This window comes from Anser cygnoides, chromosome 2 (genome assembly GCF_040182565.1).
Source record: "Anser cygnoides isolate HZ-2024a breed goose chromosome 2, Taihu_goose_T2T_genome, whole genome shotgun sequence".
Taxonomy (NCBI): Eukaryota; Metazoa; Chordata; class Aves; order Anseriformes; family Anatidae; genus Anser; species Anser cygnoides.
This window is the reverse complement of record NC_089874.1, coordinates 7358209-7375690: the sequence shown is the minus strand read 5'-3', so window position 1 is coordinate 7375690 and position 17482 is coordinate 7358209. Positions and strand designations below refer to the sequence as shown.

At 42.9% G+C, this 17482-nt stretch overlaps 1 protein-coding gene across 3 annotated transcripts in view; it reads left to right on the top strand.

The window, feature by feature from the left end:
• The window catches only part of PRKAG2 (protein kinase AMP-activated non-catalytic subunit gamma 2), a 216295-nt gene that overhangs the window by 47832 nt on the left and 150981 nt on the right, over positions 1-17482 (top strand). Inside the window, exon 1 of one of the 3 annotated variants that reach the window (XM_048062406.2) lies at positions 5077-5366. The exons of the other annotated variants lie outside the window; for them this stretch is intronic. Within the exon in view, the coding sequence (XP_047918363.1) occupies positions 5286-5366 (81 nt within the window). The 5' untranslated portion in view covers positions 5077-5285. Of the gene's footprint in view, positions 1-5076; positions 5367-17482 lie in introns of those variants that run through there. 3 annotated transcript variants of the gene reach the window in all.

The window sequence follows — 17482 nt, the reverse complement described above, 5'->3', positions numbered from 1 at the left end:
CTGTGGGGACAACTTAGATGAAATAACTCAGCATTCAGCAAAATTGAGCCTTAAAATGCGTGACAAATAGTCATGAGGTTGAAAGAAAATAAAACAGGCTGTACACCCTGCAAGAGCATCTTAATGCCTGGGTAGTTGAGCTGTGATGGTATTGCAGTGGGATGTTTTCTTTTAGGTAAATAATTAGTGCTCTCTGCTCTAGGGAGCTGTGAATGTGCTGTAACATTTTATGAGCTCAGCCACAAGCTCTACACCAAAGGCTTAAAATGCTGTGGACAGTACAGGTGTGGCTGGTTTTAGGCAGAGCTAATTGACATTCTCTTTTTCTCCTTGCTGCTTCCTTGTCCCATCCCATTCCCTGGCTTCTTGGGCACTGATTTCCCCATCCCTGCTGGGAGAGGGAGCCTGAAGCAGCTCGAGGGCAGAGGGACCATGGAGGCAGCAGCAGAGCTGAGGCATCTCTGTTCATCTCTGTCCTAACACAACCCTCGTCCTTCTGCCCTGTTGCTCAGAGGCTTCTGCTGACCCCATGCAGAGCACAGCTCTGCTCCAGCACCTTGCCAGGAGAGCCTCCAGCCTCCTCCTCTCCACCATCATATAGGAAAGAGGCTCTGTCTGTCCATCTGCCTAGCTCTGGATGTGGGAGCGAGTTGGGAAAGGCGGTGGGAAGGATCAGTGCAGAGCAGGGCATGAGGCTGCTGTTATTGCACAGCCTCCGAAGCTGCCTCTGTGTGAACACGTAATCATTTCAATATCGTTTGGATTTGGTATGTGTGTAAATACAGAGAGCATAAATGACTACTTGAATCCTATTGAAGAACTATGTGTTTTAATTCATGCAGGGCATCACCTGCATGCAGCTCCCCCACTTTTGGTACCCAGCTGGCCAGGGCATCCCTTGCATGGCACAACCCACCCTCCTTGCAGAGACTGGTGGGGTGCTGGGAGAGATGGACACTTACTGGATTTTGGTCATTCTCACATGGATGCTGTGCTTCTGGCTTGTCAACAGTGAGTTACAAATTCCAGATGTTCAGTTCATTGCTTGGTAGATCATGACGAAAACTGCAAAGAAAAAAACAATGGTTGCTTGAAGCAGATAAAGAAATGAACTGTAGATTTTGTTTTGCATGGGACATTTCTCCCTGTTCCTCTCTCTTTTCATTTTGTTCCATTTCTACCACCCTGAATTTCCAATTTTGCCTGATTTTGAGGGATGAACTCCACAGTTCATCCCTACCTCTTACTGTTGGGGTGTGATGCTTTTTTTCCTTGTGATCCCTTTTCCAGCCTTGGCAGATCACGGCTGCCCTTTACCAAGCATCAGCTCTTGAGAGACTACATTGGCTGTCCCCCTAAGAACTGATGTAATTTATGGTGCTACTCAGGAGTTTCCTCTCCCCGTTTCACCTTCCCCTTGGGCTCTCCTTGTCTTCCAACTACCACTGTGGCTTTTAAAGCCCATCCAGGAGTCGCATCTCTTCCCCAAGCTTCCCCCAAATGTGTTGCTTTCTTGGCTGCAGGCTGCTCTGGTGCGCATCCGTGCTGTGTGACACTTTTGGTTGCTGCTCCCTGTAACATTTTGCAGGGTGACCGCAAACCGTGTAAAAATATGACAAATACTTTTTTAAATATGCACTGAACAAATGCCCTGCCCTGCCACACACAGTTCTGGCTCACTGCGTGCTTCAGCAATCGCTGTATGCTGCCAGGTATCCAAGGGGTATCTTTGCAGACAGTAGCCTCATGGATTTTTAAAGGACTGCTTGCTTAGAACAAGGAGATTTTCATGGAAGCAGGCCCTATGAACTCATCTAATTTATGTAGTACTTACAAAACCACTAGATCTTTGTGAAAATTACAGCATATAAATAACACCAACCAATGGCAGTGCATTTTCAGTCTCCTCTGGGGAGCTGTGGAAGGTTGCTGTACTGCCAGTTGGAAATTTATGATATCTTAGGCTTGTACTTGGACCAAAAAGAAGAAAGAGGATTGGTGTTTTGGAACAGTGCGAGCGAATTGTGCAGGAACTGTGTGCAACAGAATCTGAAGCTGATTGAGGATCTGGCTCTGCATTTTTGCAAACCAGAATCGTTAAACTCTTCAGATGGAAAAACAAGATACAGCTGGTACAGCACCATTTCAGTGAGCCAGAGAACTCCGTAGCTTTTTGCTGGTGAGACCGGGGTAGTCATGAAACTGCTTTCCTCGCATTTTGATCTTTGGAGCACGAGCGAGTGAGTGATTTACTGTAGAAGGCACAAGTGGGTTTTGGTGATTTTTTTTCCCCACCTTGTTTTTGTCCAGAAAAATATGAAAATCTTATGGTCAGTCCAAATAAGTGAGTGTTCTAGGAGTGCTCAAAAATGAAATAATTTCTGAACTCTTGTACTTATGAAACCAATAATGACTGCTAAGCTTGAAATGCAAAGGCTTGAAAATTAAAAAAAAAAAAAAAAAAAAGGAAAAAGAAAAAACAACACTGAAAAATCTATTTGCATGGAATCTTGATTACATAAAACATTTTCTGGAGGCTTATAGATTGTCCTTAGTGCATAAGGAAACAGCTGGAATTTTGGATCCCTCTTCTTACAGACTCCTAGAATAAGTCAATAAAGTATGTCTGCAAAAATATTTTAATGGCTTTGTTTGGGTGGCTTTCTCACGTTGCACAATCTTGTGCAAGATGCTGTATACAGCTTTGGTATCTCAGATCCGAGCATGTGCACCGGAAATCACAATTTGAAACAAGGTATTTGTTCAGAAATCATTTTGTTTTGTTTTGTTTTTTCTTGCATCTTCACTCGTTGGTTAACCAGCCACATCTGAGCATGGGTATTTGATCTGGGAGTATTGCAGTCATAAGAGAGGTGCTAATTAATTAATAAAGAATACAAAATATTTACATAAACGTGATTTTGACACCTCAGGCCTGCAGATTCAAGAATAGCTTGGGGCTCTTTGGCAGGATGCCTGTCACATAAATGCAAGTAGACATTAAATAACAGTAAGAAATAATCATAATAATAATCCCTGCCTATTTTTCATCGCAGAAGGGTGAAAGAAAATGGCAAATCACTAAATGTTTTTCGTGGATGTCAGAAGCTGGACAGAATCCAAAAACTATTTCAGCAAATATTTATGAAATGGTATCTAAACCATTAACTGTTCTGCTTATCTCAGATGTAGTTGTGCAATGTGTTTCTCTTGCTTCGTATTCCTTATCCAAAGGTGGGGGAGGAAGAGGCATATTTTCAAGGTAGAATTTGTGCCAACTCAGACTTTGTGTCCAGAACTGGTTTTGAAGATTAATTAATAAAAAAACCTTTAATAGGTCTTGGTGTTTCTTTAAATTGGCTGCATCAAACTGAGCCCTACGAGTGATTTGAAAGGAATGATTTAGGGATATGAGACATTTTCCTGGCTGTAAATACCCATTTTATTTCATCTGATCTTTAATCAGAATAATCCTTTTAAGTTGCCTATGCATGGAAGCATCTGAGCTGAACCTTGCTTTGCAGCCTGGTTTGTAGGAGAACCTCTTTTACTCCAAGGCAAAACCCATCCTCCTTTTTGCCCTCTCTAGGGCAGCCACAGATGTGTCCTTTCTCCTACAGCTGCAGTGGGGAGGCACAAACATGTTTTGCTTGCCCCAGCTGCTTGACTAATATCTCTGGTACCACCAAAACAGAATTATAAAAGAGAGCTTGTTTATTTTCCCAAACTATTTGTATATTCTGCAGGCATAAAATATTCATTTAGCTGGGGAGAAACCTTCTAAGCGCTAAATATTTGTTCACTTCTGTATTAAAAAGGGCAGAAACCGAGCTTGTCTTAAAGTGGTTCAAGGAATAGCTGCCATGTGCGAGTGAGCAGCGTGTACCCTTTGCAGCCTTTTTGCTCAGAAGGGCCTTGTGCTAGCAGGTGAGAGCACACTCAGCACGCCAAAGGGAAGCAGAAGGACGTGCACGAGGGGCAGCAGCACGACCTCGCTGCTGCTGAATTAAAAATCCTGATTGATTAAAGCAAGCCCTATATATTAAAGAATATTTCAGTCTGTCCCCACAAATGTTGTTCTGAAATGGCCAAGAAAGGGCTGGCAATGCTTCACGGCTCAGGATTCGGCCACCTGTTTCTCCAGAGAAGTGTCAGTTCATTGCAGGAGGATTTTGATGTCTTTTGTTCAAATCCTGGAAGCTGTGGATGGGATCTCTCTGCTTTTTGCCTTGACGTTCGTGTTGCTCTACCGGGGGTGACCTCATCTGTGGCAGACCTCAGGAGCATCTTGGCCAAGGACGCGGCCCCACGGTCTGGAGGTGATTTCTTTGCCAGTAAAGGACACTTTATGAGGTTTCTTGATGGATTAAGCAAAGCTGAGAATGATTATTAAGAGGGATTTTTCAAAAAATTGTAGCTGAAGAAGAAATCTCAAATCCCCACCATCCCTCAGCTCCTACTTGGAGGGTTTGCTGTGCTAGCACAGCATGCTTTCGTCCACGTGACATGCTATCCTATTCAACTATTCTATTTTCTATTCTATTTTCATCTATTCTATTTTCAACTATTTCTACTGTTATCTTTATTTTTAACGGTAACATTGTACTTTGCACTCAGACAACACGTTTTCCCAATGAGGTCTTTATAGCAAAATGCAAAGTCACGTAAGCCTTCCTCGTGTTGCAAATAGGAAAACTTGAGTACGGAGAGAAATAAGGTGATTTTTGTACCGATACAAAGTGGGCTTGTGGTTGAGGGGGGATCAAGGGGCTGAGAGCAGGGGCTGGGAGCAGGGCTGTTCAGCACAGCAGCCACTCCTTTCATACCGCGCCCGCTGCTCTGCGCTGCCTTCCCCGAGGTACCAGGGGCTGATGCAGATGCAGCCTCAGATACGTGAAACTTCTGCTGCCGAAAATAGGATCCTTTTTCTTCTCATATTAAAAAACGTCTGCGGTTATTTGAACTCTCAAACTTCCCTGGCGGACCCACAGCATTTAGCTAATGCACCCAGAGCAGCCCTTCATCACCTGCCTGCGTGGTCGGCGTGCTGCTAGCCCCCGCCAGCGTTGATGTGGCAGGTTCCTGTAATCGAATCGTGCGATGGCTTAAAGCATTTTTGGCACAAAGCCGGCAGCGGCGAAGGAAACTGTCGCCTGCGTTATCCTGAGTTACCTACGGCTCCTGCCAGCCTCTCGTAGCGCTGCGATGGGAAGGAGGAACACACCCAGCCCTGGTCCCCATCTGTTGCAGCATCGGCTTCAGTAGCAGAGCCTGAAATGTTTTAAATGCGCCTGCCTTTAGGGAAAAGCTTTGCATGCAGTTCTTCAATGGACGTTTCCAGCCAGACTGCAGGATTTTTCAGAGCTGTAAGTCAGAGCGTGGCTTGGCTGTCTGTTTTGGTTTTGTTTTTTTTTTTTTTTTCAGGTTTGATTTTATTATTATTATTATTATTCATTTATTCTACCAGACTTGTAAAGGGAATAGGTTTCACATTCATTTAAGGGGAGAAGCCTGAGTGCACTGCAGGACTCTGCTGAGAGGCAGGCATTCTTCAGGCTGTGTAAGAAATGCATGGTTCTTGGGTGTTTTGTTTTTCATCTTGTTTTGTCTCTTTTGTATGCATGGCTGGCACAGGGCTGTTGTCCTGTTTTTACAGCATTTAATTACAATAGATATTCCAAGGCTGAACAAAATGTTCTTTTATCTAGTTAAAGAATGTAGCTGTTTTTTTTTTTTTTCCTTGCATAACTTTTTCTTAGTGTTTTGGAAAGAGAGATTATCTTTTTGGGGTGTTTATTTAATTTCAGCCTAAAACCATCTGGTCTCCGCATCCTGCAATGCCTGTTTGCTCATACTGATCATCTCAGAGCAGCCTGAACTGCTGTGCAACTAATTGCTGTGGCTAGTCATTGCAAACCCCAAATCACAGCGCTTTGGTAAGCTGGTTGATTGGAACTCCTATTCTGCTGTTTGCCTTTCTTTTAATGCAGTATAATGCAATATTTGACTGTATGTCAGGGTAAAGACGAGTATTGCAGGCTTCGTGTGCTCCTTTTGCATTTTTCCCTTCCTGCTGCCAGACTTAATGCTGAGCTCACACAGTTTGCTTTGCAATTAATGGGCCCATGAGATAATGAACGTCTGATAACGATGAGGCTGACTCTGTCTTGGCATCAGAGCCAGTGCCCCGTTAGTGGGGTGATGGGAGGGGTTTGGTGAATGGCAACTGGAATTTATTCCCGTGTACGATGCAGTGGGCTTTGCCAGCTCCTCTCTGTTCTGCTGTGTTTTAGCTGCTGTTCTGGGCTGTTTCAGGCACATGGAGTCTGGGAAGGATTAGGGTGTCCGCTGCGAGGAGATTTCACTCTCAGCTACATTCCCATATGGGGGGAAGAGTCGGGAATCTCAGAGGGGCTGGACAGCAGAGGCTGCTCTGACTACAAGCAGCCCTGGGGGATGAGAGAAATCCGAAGTTGCCAAAATTGGGAGTTTGGGGTTCAGGAGCATCAGCGGGAAGAGAGAATGACTGGCAGGAGGATGAAACGGATCCTGCTGCCATGGGGGCAACCCCCTGCATTTCAAAACACTGACTCGATGGAAAGGGAGGCAGCAGGAAACCCAGCAAGAGAGCTCTCTGTTGCACTTTGTTTTTGTCCAGGGTTTGCTGAGAGTAGAATGCAAAATATATTTATTTTAAAAAATGCCTCAATTCGAAATGCACACTGAAAACAAACAAGAACACATGAATTTGTACTAGGATGTCTTACAGTCATCAAGAAGAAATTAGGAGAATAAAAAACAGTATTGCTGTAAGCCTTTAAAGGTAAATCGCAGAGCAGGTGGAAATCACCTGTAACCACAATCTGCTTCAGGCAGTATACAGACCCGGGTTTTCCACCAGGAAGAGAAGATCCCTGTGCCATTTCAGCGTGTTTCACCACCCAAGTAGGTCCAGTGACGAGCTGATTCAGAGCCAAGAAATATTAAATCATCTACGTTTAAGAGAACTGGCAGTTAAAAACCTGAGAGCTTGTTATCATGTATATATACACCCAATATATGGAGTTAGATGATCTTTAAGGGCCCTTCCAACCCAAGCCATTCCATGATTCTGTTCTGTGATTCAATACGTGTTTACCATGTGTGTTTTCCTACGTGAGAGCATGCGTTATATGTGAGTAAAAGAAAAAAAGACGCCCTGTGAGATGAGCTCTAGCACCCTGGAGGACACAGTCAGCAGTGACAGTCTGCTTCTGTTTCTCACTGTAGGTGCAAATGCTTTTGGTTTTAGAACTGGTATGTTTTGATGAACTTATCCTTTTCCTCTGATGGAAGAGATGCTTTTTTATAAGGTATTTAGCTGCTTATAATGCCTGTTTGTGGGCAGCCTAATTTGGATCCTAATGCAAATTTGCATCCTAATACAAAAGGTAAAGGAGCTCAAAGTAAATGTCAATAAAACTTAAAGGTGTACTAATTAATAACTGTACAGCTATTTAATACACATAGCTTGAAATTACCATTTTTAATGAGAAAAATAGCCAATATATTTTGAGGGTTGTATTACTTGCACGAACTTAGCTTTTGGTAGTATTCTGCTCTGTATAAAAATAGAAAGCCAAGCAAGAATAAAAATTGTTGTTTTGAATCAAGGTTTCCTGTTTGTTGTTTTAATTCACCTCGAGGAAAAAAAAATGGCTTTTTTTTTTTTTATCTTTGCTTAGTTTTGTTTCCTGTTCGGGTGCTTGATTCTTCTGTGAAGAGGTTTTTGGTGAAGCCCCTTGGCACGGCGGGTGTCCGTGATGGGGTGAGCCACAAGCGGAGTCCCTCCTGGTGCTTCTGGCGGAGCCTGGCTTGGTGATTCCAAAGGGAGGTTTGATATTTGGTGAAAACCGGCTTGGGACTGTCTGCCACATGTCTTGGAGCAGCAGCCACTTCTCAAATGGCATCTCTCGTGCCAGGCTCGTACTCTGTCCATCTGTCACTGTGTCCAGAGCACCCTGCCGACTTGGAAGGGTGTCCCACGCGCTCCGGACAGGATCAAATGCTTTTTGAACCATTTTCATGTACAGACTGCCAGCCAAACCAAATGCACGTTTGCCTGTTACAGCTCACCAGTGTCTGCTGGGTTTAAAAAACAATACATAAGGCAGAAACACCTTTTGGCAACATATGCGTGTGCATATACATATATCAAGTTTAAGTTTTAAATAAGACTTACCTGAATATAGGTGTGTTTACTTGTCTTTTCTTCACAGTGTGTTCACCCAGGTCCATCGTAATCATGGTGCTCGAATGGGCATGAGGAGTTAGATGGTTGAGATCAGAGGTCTTATTAAAGAAGTGCACATGGCTCATTTTTAAGGTGTTTTCCCTGTACTGGATCTAAACAGGAAACAATTTCTGGAAAAAATAGTACATACCAATAAAATCCACAGCCCTTGAAAGAAACCTGCAATTTATTTGGGAGGATATTCACTTTAAAATTTTAGTATTGCATGTACAGTAACTAGAAAAAAAAAAAACCACCTTATTCTGTGTTATTTCTGTCCTTCCCATTCCATATGAAGATTATTTCCAAACTGGACCCACTGCAAAAAATTATTTTCAGTAATGGCTATCTCAAGTGAGAATTAGTAATCCCTTTTTATGTCTTGTTCCATTAGTGTCGTTGTTCACAAGATTTTCCAGATGGGCAAATATTCCCTCCATCTTTCTTCCAGAGATGGTCATTTGTGTCTTCTAACACCTTTTTCCGAACACAGCTGTGGTGTTTTTGAAGCACATCCCTAGAGGCAGCCTTAGCAAGTGGCCAGGGTGTGAGGAGGTCTGGCAGCGTGAGGTGCTTGGACCTCACCCTTGGACGTTTCCCTTAGATCATGCCCATTCTCTAACAAACTGGGTTCTCTCTGTGGTCATACAGCAGGCCTATTTTCCTAAAATTTAAATTCTTTTTGCTTCAGTTGGACACGGTGTCTCCTTCAATTTGACTCCAATGGGTGCTCGCTCCATCAAAGAGTTAACCGTGTCCTATACAGCAGCCAAAGCTGGGTGAAGAAAATGTACATTTTAATAACACTTAGAAATGCCAGAGCCTGGGACCTCGTTGTGCCACCCACTGTATGGATGCCCATGGCGTGTCTAGCCCGCAGGCGAAGACGTGATTAAAGCTGGGGGTAAATTAACCCTGCTGAGTCCCGACGGCCGTACAACAGCGGGAGCGAGGAGCTCAAAGTGAGCTAAATTACCAGAGTATTTACTCAGCCTCCCGCGGGGATTGTGCAGCCTACGCTAGCCCGTGTGTTGTCATGGCTACACTGCTGTCGGTGCGGTGCCGAGCTGGGTTAAGCCGCGCTCGTGATTGCCGTGTAGACGTGTCCGTAGTACGACGCGGTCCCTATTCGGGATGCTTTGCTTTCTAAATAGAGGGAAATGGGAAAATAAGTGATTTCATTCCCACTTCGTAGGCGGTAAAGAGGGAGAGGTGAAAGTCAAGGTTCGTTCATCCTGCGCCGAACCATCCGAAGTTTAAGCAAGTTGTCCAGCCTTTCCCTGGAGCCCTGTACCAGGGGAACGGGAACAAATACCCCGGTGGAGATGCTGGCTTTTCCCTGAGCTCTATCATGGGAGGCTAGACAAAAAGCGTGGGGTAGATGATTAGTGTTTTCAGTGATAGATATCCTGTCCTTGATGTTTTCCCAGAGGTGAGCCGGTAAGCTGGCGCAGGCAATGAAAGTCTCATTGCTTAAGTCCATCTGTGAAGCTATTCTGGACTGGATATGCAGTTTGTAAAGCTGCTTGGATTCCCACAGGATGAAAAATGTAATTTATTAGTATTACATGGCACCACTAACTAGAAAAAAAATAATAAAGGTACCAAATCTTTGCAGCTCTCAGCATCTCTCAGCTCAAAGCCTAGGGTGAGACTGAAGGACATGCAAGCTGGATTTAAGGCAGGGTACTGTACTGTGACTGTGACAGTGTTTTCTGGATTATCTCTGAGAATTTGATCTTCCTTCTGTCCTTGACGGTTTTTTACATTGCCAGCTCCAGCAAAATGTGTAAAGAGCTCAGAGAGTGGAGAAACCATTCTTTTGGGAAAAGAAAAACAAATAGTCTATCCTATGAAATTAAGCATCCTGCGTATAATGGTTTCTTTTTACAGGTGGTGCTAAAGCTGTAAGAAAAGCTATAGCAAAGTGACTGTAAATTTTTGTAGATACGATTTTTTTTTCTGCAGCTGCAGTCACAAAGGAGTTTACATCAGGAAAGCATGAACTGTGAAATCTTCCCTCATCGTGGGCTCCATGCGTTGTCCCAGTTGAGCTTCTATTCAGGTCTTCAGTACACCAAGCACATAGCCATCCTGTTCTTCCTTTCCTTACCTCATTTTCTCTTTGCTTCTAAACCTTTTTTACTTTCTTTTTTAGCTGAGGGACTACTCGTTCAGAGTAGGTCCCTCACCTGCCTTTCCAGCTCTAAGCACTTACCTGGCTTTCCAGCTATTATTTTTTCTAATTGTTAAGATTATTCATGGTTATTAACTGAAAAGAATGGAAAGAGGAGGCAGTAGGCAGATGTTTTCCTAAGTGCAGTGAACTGCAAAAAATAGTTGTAGTTCAAGTGCTTATAGCATTCACACCAGGCAGAAAATCTCTGACACCTTTTTTAGCGAGATGCATGCAAGGGGGAACCCTTTAAGTCTTTCTCAGATAATGGCATCAGCTGGAGGTTTTCAGCTCTGACTCTGTTTCGTTCTGCTCTTCCTCGAGGAAATGTTTTTCTAAGAGATTTGGCCTATAGAGAGTGAAGAAAAGCATCAAAATGTCAGCTACAGTGACTTCTTAAGCAGATAAAGCGTGGAGATGATTTAGAAAGACTCATGATGATCCCGGCTTTGAATACCTTCAGATTGCCCCCATGCTGTAGTGTCTCAAGTGTTTTCATTACATAATGGCAAAATCATCTTTTGTTTCCTGTGGTTCTGCTCTTCCACTGCGGCTGACGTTATGTTTTACAGAAAATGTGTACTTTTTCTCTGCAAATACCTTGGGATCCTGTGTCTCGTTTATGTAAGTATTGGAAAGCAATTCTGTTGGCACCGAGATGTGCCATCTGAACATTGGCAGTCTCTTGCCATCTCTCCCCGCGGTGGTATCTCTTCTGGTTGCTTCTTAACTCCCTCATCGTTCATCTGAGCATCTCATTGTTCATCTGATCACATTCACCGGGGCTGAGGTATGTTACCTTCTGCTTTCACCTTGCCTGTCTTAACTTTGGTTGTTTCTCGGAGGAAATGCCTAGCCAGAGAAAGGTTGTCTTAGGTTGAGCACCTAAAAATGGGGCTTAATAAAGACTTTGTAGCCACCAGAGTCTGTGGAGCACTGGGGGACATTCAGTCTTGCTCCCCTGTCAGTAGGCAGCTTCATACGTGTAAATCAAGCTACGACATCTAAAAAGCAACAGATTTTTTCCATAGGCTGGATACATGCAGGAGCCAGCCACTGCAGACATTGCATGTGGACCGTGGTGTCACAGGGAATATTGAAAATTTTGTTTTCCTCCCTGACTTGCTTGCTCTGCTGTTCTTTTTCTTTCCTTTTTTTTTTTTTAATGACATTTTGTTATTTACGCTTTCGCTAGGTTGTCCATCTGCTGTTGTAATATGCATGCTGCCAGTCACCGTGCTGTGTGGTTCTTGGTGTGAAGGAGCTGACAAACCAGGCTGTCGTGTGCATGGGGATCTTGCTCAGGCTGTGTCAGAGACCCCCCAGTGATGGTGCGTGATGTTCTGGGTAGGCGAGAGCAGTGCTCTTCATCGCAATGTTTCTGTACCACCCTGAGCTCCGTGGACATTATAAACACCGTGGGGCTCCAGGCAGAACTGATCACATCCCACCCCAGGTCCGAGTGCTCCAGGCTGTTCTCAGCTTGGTTGCAAAGGCTGAATCACCAAGAAGATACCGAGGTGTTTCCTGGCAGGAGAGCACAGACTTGAAAGAAAATTTCAGCTTTTCCATGAGCAGTGTACGAATGTGTTCTGGTGATTTAATTCTGAGATTGAGAGAAAAACAAAAAGCAGTCCACAATCTCTTGGCAGGTTTTTTGGATGAACCTTGCCTACAGCCTCAGAAGAAGGGGTACGCTTGCTGTGGGCTGCTTGCTGTAGTTTAAAGTCAGGATCAGTCGAGAGGTTTGGAAGGGTGTGCTGGAGGCTGCCAGCGTCTCATGGTCAGGATAACTCAGGATGAGCAGCTTGGACAGCTGTTTGAGGGAAATATCAAGGAATTACTGCTTTCATTGCTATCCCCTTCTCCAAGAAATTCTCAGTTTTAGCAGCTCTTTCAGACCAAGTGGTGGCAACTCAAGCCAGGCAACCCATGAGTGAGAACAGGGGAGAAGTAGCTTCGGTAGCTCTTTAGTTCTTTGCTTGTTTGTTGTTGCAGCTGAGTGCCAAGTTTTCTTTGCTATAGGACATTGAATAATCACCAGATGGATGGTGATCTTCACATACTGAGTTCTGTGTTGGATTTCAGCCAGCCGTAGCTCCCTAACTTTTTACATTGTGCCTCTTCGGGACTGAATATTTCCCATTTCTTCCAGGCAGGTCATTTATTTATTTTAATTTAATTTTAAAAAATTAAGGTGACGTACCCTCTGTTAATTCAAGTCTGGTGCTGCGTCCACCTTGACACTGAATTTTGTGCAACTGGTCCTGCACAGTCACCAAGGACCACGGTGCTTCTGGCATCTTCATGCTGTGGGCAAAATAAAGTCTCTATAGCTCATTTCTACCATCTCAAACTGTCCAGACCCACTCAATTGTTCATTTTTAATGTGAACAGCCTGAAAAGTAACAGTACACAAATAAATTGCCATAGCCCTGTGAAGTACAAAGCTGGCTTGCACAAATGTAACCAGCTTTGTACATCTGTTACTGCCCACTCCCATTGAGTCATCCCGAGACTTAGTCACCAGCATCCTATGTCTCACAGTGCGATTTATATATCTGTCTCCAAAACACATGCTGCAGTCTAGATGGCATGGGGGAGGGAGGAAAGCAAAGCAATGAGCAACCTACTCCTAAAGGAATAAAGCCGTGTAGCAAGTCCTACGATACTATGCCTATTATATCAAAACAACAGGATCAAAAGGATAGAAATTCCCATGTAGGTCAGTTTGGAATCATTCCGTCTGCAACAGGAATATTTGAATTGATATAAATCCTAAAAGGCTTCTAGGTAGAAATGTTCTCCAAAAAAGTAAAATTTTAATGCAATCAGAGCTGCCGAGCTCTGCACCCTATTCCACAGAGCTCAAAGTTTGGATTCTGCTCACAGGCTATTAGCATATGTAGTATATTTACTATTCAGAATTCCCTATGGGCTTGTAATAGGTAAAAACTAAGGCTGATCTAACAAAAATCTGCTGGTGCACAGGCTGAGCTGAAAGAAGTGGTTCACCACTATGTGAATAAATATCCTGACTTTCTTTGTCCTTGGTAGGACAGTCGACATGCACAGTAATGCTAGCAGAAGAGGAGACCCCGAGAGGCTTGTAATGTTGAGATGCTGAGGAGTGCAATTCTTAGCAATGCTTTATGAGATCAGCACTCTTTGGCACTCCTATCTTAATTTCTCAGTATCTTGTTTTCTTTATTTTATTAAAGGAGCCGTCTCCCCATATTGAGAAGCAGTCTCAGTAAAGTGATACTTCCTGCTTGAGTTATATTGTACAAAGAGACTGTGGTGTCTGGCAGGCATCTCACGTCCTTAAATTTGGTGCAGTCCTAGCACATACATAGAAGTTAGTGAAGCAGAAAAGTGATGTCTCGTAGGTGAGACCATCAGTAGTCAGGACTGCACGATGCTGCTACCACCTCCGCTGCGATCCTGAAGTTGTTTAGAGCAGAGGGACTCAGCCTTACATCAGAGATGGGCCGTGGGGTGTTTGTGGTTTGCTTTTGGTTTCTCATTGTGCTACTCCACTAATGATAGGTAATAAATTACATTAATCTCCCTATGCTGAGTCTGTTTTGCCCATGACGATAAATGGTGAGTGATCTCCCTGTCCTTATCTCAAACCTTGAGCCCTTTTCATCGTATTTTCTCTCCCTTTTCCTTTGAGGAGGAAGATGTGTAGACTACTGTTGATCAGGGCCATAAAACAAGTCTTACTCCCACCCAAAACACTTTGGAAATAGGTCTCTGACCTGTCAATCACAGCCCAGCCTTTTATGGCTCACCGGCTTCAGCCATTGCAGGGAAGCTTTTTTAGCCTGGCTGCCAAAGCAGCCTTGAAACAAAACAAAAATAATAATAATAAATCCTTTTTATTCCGACTACATTGTTTACTGGATTCAAGGCTTTAGTGGTTTGTTATTTAAGTCTGCAGCCTCTGCAACAGAATTGCTGGAAACTCTTTTCTGACACCAAGGTCCCCAACTGCAGCCACGTCCAGACCAGCGTGTCTGGGCAGGCTTTTTTTGGCAGGAATTCTCCCTGGTAAGGAAAGAAACTGAAACTGGCTGGAAAAGGTGAAAAATTGCTTGGCGAACCAAATCTTGCTCCTGCTGCCATTTAGCTACATGTTGCCAGCTGATATATTTGCTTTCTCTATCCTAAAATGTAGTTTTCCTTCCTATTCTCCAAAACAGTTCTGAGAAAGGGACTTTTTTGTTGTTGTTGCTTTCCCAAGATATCAAATAACAAAATTTTTATTCCTCCTTCTTCTCACATAGTTCCAAGTATTCTGATATAAGGGCTGTCCAAGGAAAAAGAGAGGAATCAGGAAGGAGTGATGTAGCACTATATCCGTCTGGATATAAATCTAAACCAGCCTCGTGGCTGTAAAGTAAATCTAAACTGTTCAAGAGCTCGTTTTTTCTAATGGGGCATGACAGGACCGATGTCTGGCTGTCGGTCTGCACTGAGCAATACGAAGGACCTACTGAGGAACAGGATCATGACAAGAAAGCTAACAAAACTTTACAAAATGGACTTTGAATAGCCTTAATTCCAGGCTAGCACCACTAGGAGCTGCAGCCTCTGGTGGCCTTTCCCATTACAAGGATGACCATAGACTGGTCTCTGCAGAAGTTTTCTCTCCAAGGATGTGATGCAGAAATGATGGATACAAGGAGTGATGCCATTTAGTCTTCAGCCAGGGCTTTGCAGTCTCAAATGAGAAGGAGCTTCCTCTTACCAACACATCACTGTACACCTTTGCAAAAGTATTTTTAAAGTATCTCCAAAACCATGGGATTTTCTAGAGCATTTATACCAAGTGTAATGAAGCAGAGCTGGAGGGGCTGGTGGATAATAGCACCACCAGCTTTCTGTAGGGGTGAAAAGCTACCTAAGACTAGTTTAAATCCTAGGTTGATGGCAGAGCAAGCCTTCAATGTGTGTCAGTTAGCATAAGATCAGAGCAGTCAGATATGCAGTAAGAGCTAGGGCTGCACCATTGGCCTGTCAAGAGGTACTACAGGTGTTTTGAAACACTTTTGGAGCAGTTCCTATCTTTTTTTTTTTTTTTTTTTTACTGTGTCATCAACCCTGTAGCTGCGTATGTTTCTGGATGAAGAGCAACACAAAAAGGAAAGAAGAATCTGTTCTGTATTCTGCAGAGACACAAAGAGCAAATAAATACCCAGTATTTCCTTGCTTAACCAACAGCCTGGAATTGAGAGAGCAGTATTTGCAGCCTGGCTTTTGATATATGCAATTTTTCCTTCTGTAACTGGAGTTTTGTGAAGAAGAGAAAGATGAAAATATTGTTAGGTAGCTGCTTACACACTCTATCATGGGACTACAAGTAAAATTATCCTTTTTAAATGTTCGCTAGCAGACAAAGAAAGGTCTCATGTTGTCCAGGGAGGTTCTGGTACGGCCCCAGTTATTTCCACTTTTAAGTAGAGATGTACTGTTTCTGCATTTGAAAACAGATGAAGGAAACATACCTCCATCGAATCTGAGAATTACAAAATAGAATAAAATCATCAGGTGGTTTTCATACTTTTAGGCTTTAGAATATAGCATGTATCCATTTTTAAGCTTGGAATTGTAACTGGCAACTGAAGTTTAGCTGGTAGAAAAATAATTCTGCCTTCCTACCTCTTCCTGTTTTTGAACATTTCTGCTCAAAAGAAAAGTTATGGTTTCATTTCCAGCTGTTCCAGGTTTCCTGGAGAGCTTTTTCAACCCTAATTGCTAGGTATGTGTCCCCTTAAAAACCTACTTTCTTCCTCCAGGCTCCAGCCTTCCCTAACTGCAGGTTTTCTCCTTGTGAATTACAAAAAGTAGGGGTATAGGGATGCTAACATATGGAGCTCAAAAGATATTATTTCCTTGTTTTATTTAATGGAAAATGATTTAGCACACATCAGATACAAGCTTCTTCACTACCAAAGATGGGTCAAAGAAAGTGTTGGTAAATCCTTTGGCTAAATTAAAGTAAACATGAGGGGATATGATTTTGTGTAACTTTCCATTAGGTTCTTAAAATTCTTCACAGAGATTTATTATTTAATTATTGTGGTAACCTATGAAGTAGGAATATAATAATCCATTTATTGATAATGTTTATAAACACTGTTTATGGGTAGGTAATTTTTATATGGAGTACATAAGTCATTTTGGTCTTTATTAATGGTAGGAATAAGCAAATTAATACAGAAGTTTTTCTTTAAGGTCCTGTGGTGCCTGGTTTAATAACCCTGTCAAATCTTGATAACAGTGAAAATACAAACAAACAAATTGACTCTTCTTTTGATTTTGAAATATTTGCTTACATTTTCATTTGCAAATGAATGTGACGTGAAACACACGTCAAAGCGTGGTGATGAGGGTGACATACAGTTGGGCTGGTGCTTTGTAGTTTGGGCCTTGGTAGATGGTTCCCATTGAATTTGCCTAGCTCGGAGCACACTTATTTGTCATGAATACTTTGGTTTGTGGCCTAGGGACTCGGGGCCAGTTTGGCCAAGTGGGGTTGCTTTTTTTTTCCTTTCCAGCTTGGCACGAGTTACTCCCATGTGCTTCAGTTCCAGTAATTCAATATTTTGTTCCTTATTTTTGTTGTTCATTATGTAACCAGAATATTTTTGAACACTTGCAAGGATTATGCCCAAGTTACACACATTTTTGAGCATATTTTGGATTTAGTATGATTACACAATGTGATGTGATTAGACCTGTGGCTGTTCAGAATTCTGAAGGCCTTTTGGCAAGCAAGCCTTGCAGACTTCTCAGCCAGTGCTAATTTTTAATTAAGCTCTATTTAATCGCAAATTAAGTTTAAGTGAAATTGCTATTTATTTTTGTTTTGAGCAATTTTAAATGAGATGCAGATGTGATGGTAGAGAAGCTCTGAATCATTATATTTAAAGGGTGATGCCTTGCATCAGAGAGGCTCTGTGTTGAGGAGGTTTTCCTGACTTTGAGATCGAGGCTTGGGATCCAAGCCTTAGTTCTTCAGCACG